At 47.9% G+C, this 3,974-nt stretch overlaps 1 protein-coding gene across 1 annotated transcript; it reads left to right on the forward strand.

The window, feature by feature from the left end:
* The first annotated feature begins 842 nt into the window (after positions 1–842).
* Positions 843–1,867, forward strand: LOC123134512 (gibberellin-regulated protein 3). The gene is made up of 3 exons (XM_044553758.1): positions 843–1,092; positions 1,194–1,227; positions 1,338–1,867. Exons 1-3 carry the CDS (start codon positions 1,030–1,032, stop codon positions 1,517–1,519), a joined length of 279 nt encoding a protein of 92 aa, XP_044409693.1. The 5' UTR covers positions 843–1,029; the 3' UTR covers positions 1,520–1,867.
* The last annotated feature ends 2,107 nt before the right edge of the window (positions 1,868–3,974 follow it).

Genomic DNA, 3,974 nt, shown 5'->3' on the forward strand with positions numbered 1-3,974 from the left:
ATAAAAAGAATTACACTAGCGAACGTCAAAGTGCTTTGGAAGAGTTCGGACACACTACGAACAAGCCTCAGATCCATCAGAACCGCACTTTTCCTCTTCCTCCTTTCTCTCATCTCTCTTCATTGGACAAGGGTGGACCTTTGGTGCACCAGCCCCTCTATTCACTATCGGCGGACACTTCTGGACAGGCTGGACTCTCTTTTTTATGTAGGCTGTTTTTTTGAATGCAGTACAAACGCAAGCGTTTATACATACATGCATACATTCATCCCTATGAATGTACATACGCACGTCTTACCTGTATGAGCACCTCCGAGAGACTGAGCCGGCATATCATCTTGAGATTTATGAAGTCATCATATGCGCCTCGTCGTCGACGGGAACGTCCTGAAATAAATTAAGAAATAACGCGAGCACCAGGACTTAAACTCTGAAATCCTGAAATAAATTCTGAAATAATGCGAGCATCAGAACTCTCTGATGGGCTGAGGATACCAATATCACTCTAATCATCCAACCAAAGCTTGGTTCGCTTTAGTAGGCCGTTGGAGATGCCTAAGTCATGCATATGTATTTTCCTGAGCGTCAGTCTGTGTGCAGTCACGCAGTGTAACAAGTTTACACACGCACAATACAGACCCTCACTTAAACAGCCAAATGCATATGTCCAGTGAATCAGTGATGAGGGCGACAAAGTGAGGACAGACATAGCCAAATTGATGGAAGCAACGAGTGGCACTCGGCACGCAAGTTGTGTGATACGTGGAGAGCCGAGAGCCCAACACGGAACCAGGGACAGGGGGCGTGCACTCACGCGCATGCAGAGCTTGTGCTGCGTGTGTGCCACAACTGTGCGCCCACTCCGAGCCTGGAGTCCTCACCGCTGCTCCGGCGTTCCGGCCTATAAAAACGTGGCCCTCGTCCCCTCCGCTAGCAAAGGCAAAGGCTTCTTCCACATTTCCACTGAGCAAAGAGAAGCAAATCGGCAGAGAACGAAGCAAACCGGCCGACGGTTCCTGGCCCCTCGCCATGGCCGGCAAAGCTAGGGTGTTCATGTGCGTGGCGCTCGTCGTCCTCCTGCTCCTTGTCGAGGTGATTACCTGATCCATGGCGTTAGGTTCTTCCAGAGCACATGCATGCTATGTTTGGTTGCCTAGCTAAACTCGGTTCCTATTCATTTTCGTCTTCCGCAGACCACCGCCCCGACTGGACAAGCTCACGCCGTCGGTAAGCCCACGCACGCATTCATGGGTGACTCATTTGCTAGTCAGACTTGATCGACGGGCATGCATGCGCCAGACTGATATATACGTATCCTTCTATACGCTGATTTGCAGATTGCGGCGGCGCGTGCTCGTACCGGTGCAGCAAGTCGAGTCGACCGAATCTGTGCAACAGGGCGTGCAACACGTGCTGCCGGCGATGCAACTGCGTGCCGCCCGGCACCGCCGGCAACGAGGACGTCTGCCCCTGCTACGCCCACATGACCACGCACGACGGCCGCCACAAGTGCCCATGATACAACCGCCATCTCCACGGTCAATCAAGACTACTACATAGTCGATCGTCATGGCCTCTCAATTAATATCACATCTACGATCAGCGACAGCTAGACTACCAGAGGCACGATCTATATGATACATGTACTACTCAAGCTAGTGCTGCTACCTATGTACCTTGTGCTCATCCATACGTGATCGACCCATCGTGTAAGCATGTTTGCTATCTCATTCTCACGCAGTGGTAATTGCGTCGATTGCACTAAAACAATTAGTGCGTGTGTTATTGGATTCATGCTTCAATCAACTCATCCAAAAGTCTGAACTATTGGAGAGAGACGGACAATATATTGCAACACTCTCCCTCATGTCTAGGCTTATTTACTCATTAGATGTGAGATTTATTTAGGCCGTAGAATCGTTTTTTAGTACTATGTTGGCAAGATTTTGAACACAAGACTTCCTGACTGTAGTACCATATTAAATTAATGCTCCAGTCAACTTATCCAAAAGTCTGAACTGATAAAAAGAGGCAGAAATATATTTCAATACATGTTCATATGTGCACATGTGTATGCATGCGTGTCCGTGCTCAAGCTTACATGAACTAATTAAGGCCAAGTGGCAACAAGGGAACAAATGTAGTGATGTGCTCATAGTCCTCGTCAAGCCCTTTGAGGGTGTTGTGGACGAGTTGTTCGTCGGTGACGGGGGGTGTCCACCACCGTCTTCTGCTTGTGGCAGTAGTCGGTAATAGAGCAGTCGCCATGCTGGAGGTTGCAGAATTCTTTGCCAAGGTATATGGTGTGTGCCTTTTGGTAGTCGTGAGAGAGGGCGATGATGCTCGTCCAGACCGCTATAGTCTCCCCTTCCATCACCGAGTCGAGGATGTCGAAGGAGATGGAGCCTTACAGGCGGTGAAGGACGATGGCGTCGAGGCGGAGCCGTTCTTCGTCATTGGCGGGAGGGACCTCCATGTCGAGATGATCCACGAGCTTGTACTAGGTGATGACAATGCGGAAGAACGTGCGCCACTTGGTGAAGTTTGTTGTGGTGAGCTCGAGGGCGACCGGTATGATGGACTTGAAGTTCTGGATTGCTTGGGATTGAGCCTAGAGTGAGGCGAGCGGGTTGGGAGCCAGCGGCGGAGCTATGTTGCTTCCTGCAGGTGCCATGGCCCCCCAGCCTTAATAAAAATACACAGGGATTTGTTTTGAGAGGGGTTAGATTAAGATAATATAATTTTCTGGCCCCTCCAAACATCATTATATTCTGCTTAGCCCCCCCCCCCCCCCCCCCCCAAAAAAAACATCTTGTCTAGCTCCGCCAGTGTTGGGAGCATCGACCTCGGTGTTGCCCATGTTCGAGATGTGAGATTCATGGGTGCGTGAGGTGGAGGAAGGATAAGGTGATGGCTAGGACAGAGCTGACGTGAGAGACGAAGCGGAAGCAATTATGGGAAGGGATCGAGTAGCTGATACTACTCCGTTCTTTATTGATCTTCTTCGTATTTTGTGCCAAAATTTAATCATAGATTTAATTGACAAAATATTAATGCATTTTATCAAAAATTGTATTACTGGATTCGTATTTGAACATAGGTTCCGATGATACTATTTTTTATGACATGCATTAATATTTTGTTAATTAAATTTATGATTAATATTTGGCACAACATATTAAGTGGATCAATAAATTAGGACGAAGATAGTACCATGAAAGTTGGGAGCACCTATACAGCAGGTGTGTGAAATTTAGTTAAGTTCCAGTCAATTTTATTCTATGCCCTTACATTAACATCCAACGGACAAAGTCTGCACTTCTAGAGGAGCCGATCAAGAGCCATGTCATGGGCCCGTTTCTCGCCAGCATTGACGCATCATACATCCATATAGACTAGATCGATGTCGCGCCTTGGCGCGATGATGCCCGTCCTGACGTTATAATACATCTACAGTACACCAACTTGCGCTGCGGGTATAATTTCATATAAAAAACTTAAAAATTAAGACAAACCAGTCACTAAACATGCTTTGCGGGTTCACTTGTACACAAATCGGGTCCGCAATTGCCACATTGGATGCCACATTGGTCATAGTCCCATCCACACCCCAGCAATATTTGCAGAAAAGTCCCCTTTTATATATTGAACTAACTGAAACTAAAAGCACTCTATCTGACAGTAGCCTAATTGAACTAAAAGCACCTAACTGAAACCAAAAAGAGAGCTCAACACTTCACGAGCACGAACAGAGCAAAGCATAGCACGGCGACATCCCATGCCTCCGCGTCATGCGCCCTCGATGGCCTTGTGTCCTCTGCTGCCGCAACCTATGCACCGTATGGCCGGCGGCAACATGCACTCCTGTGCTGCCGCAGCCAGTCGCCGATGCAGCATACGGCCGGCGGTGAAGACGCCGCAAAAAAAATTAACAACAAGACATCCTATGTTTTAGCATTATTTATTTTTTACAT

Source organism: Triticum aestivum, chromosome 1B, assembly GCF_018294505.1.
Source record: "Triticum aestivum cultivar Chinese Spring chromosome 1B, IWGSC CS RefSeq v2.1, whole genome shotgun sequence".
NCBI lineage: Eukaryota > Viridiplantae > Streptophyta > Magnoliopsida > Poales > Poaceae > Triticum > Triticum aestivum.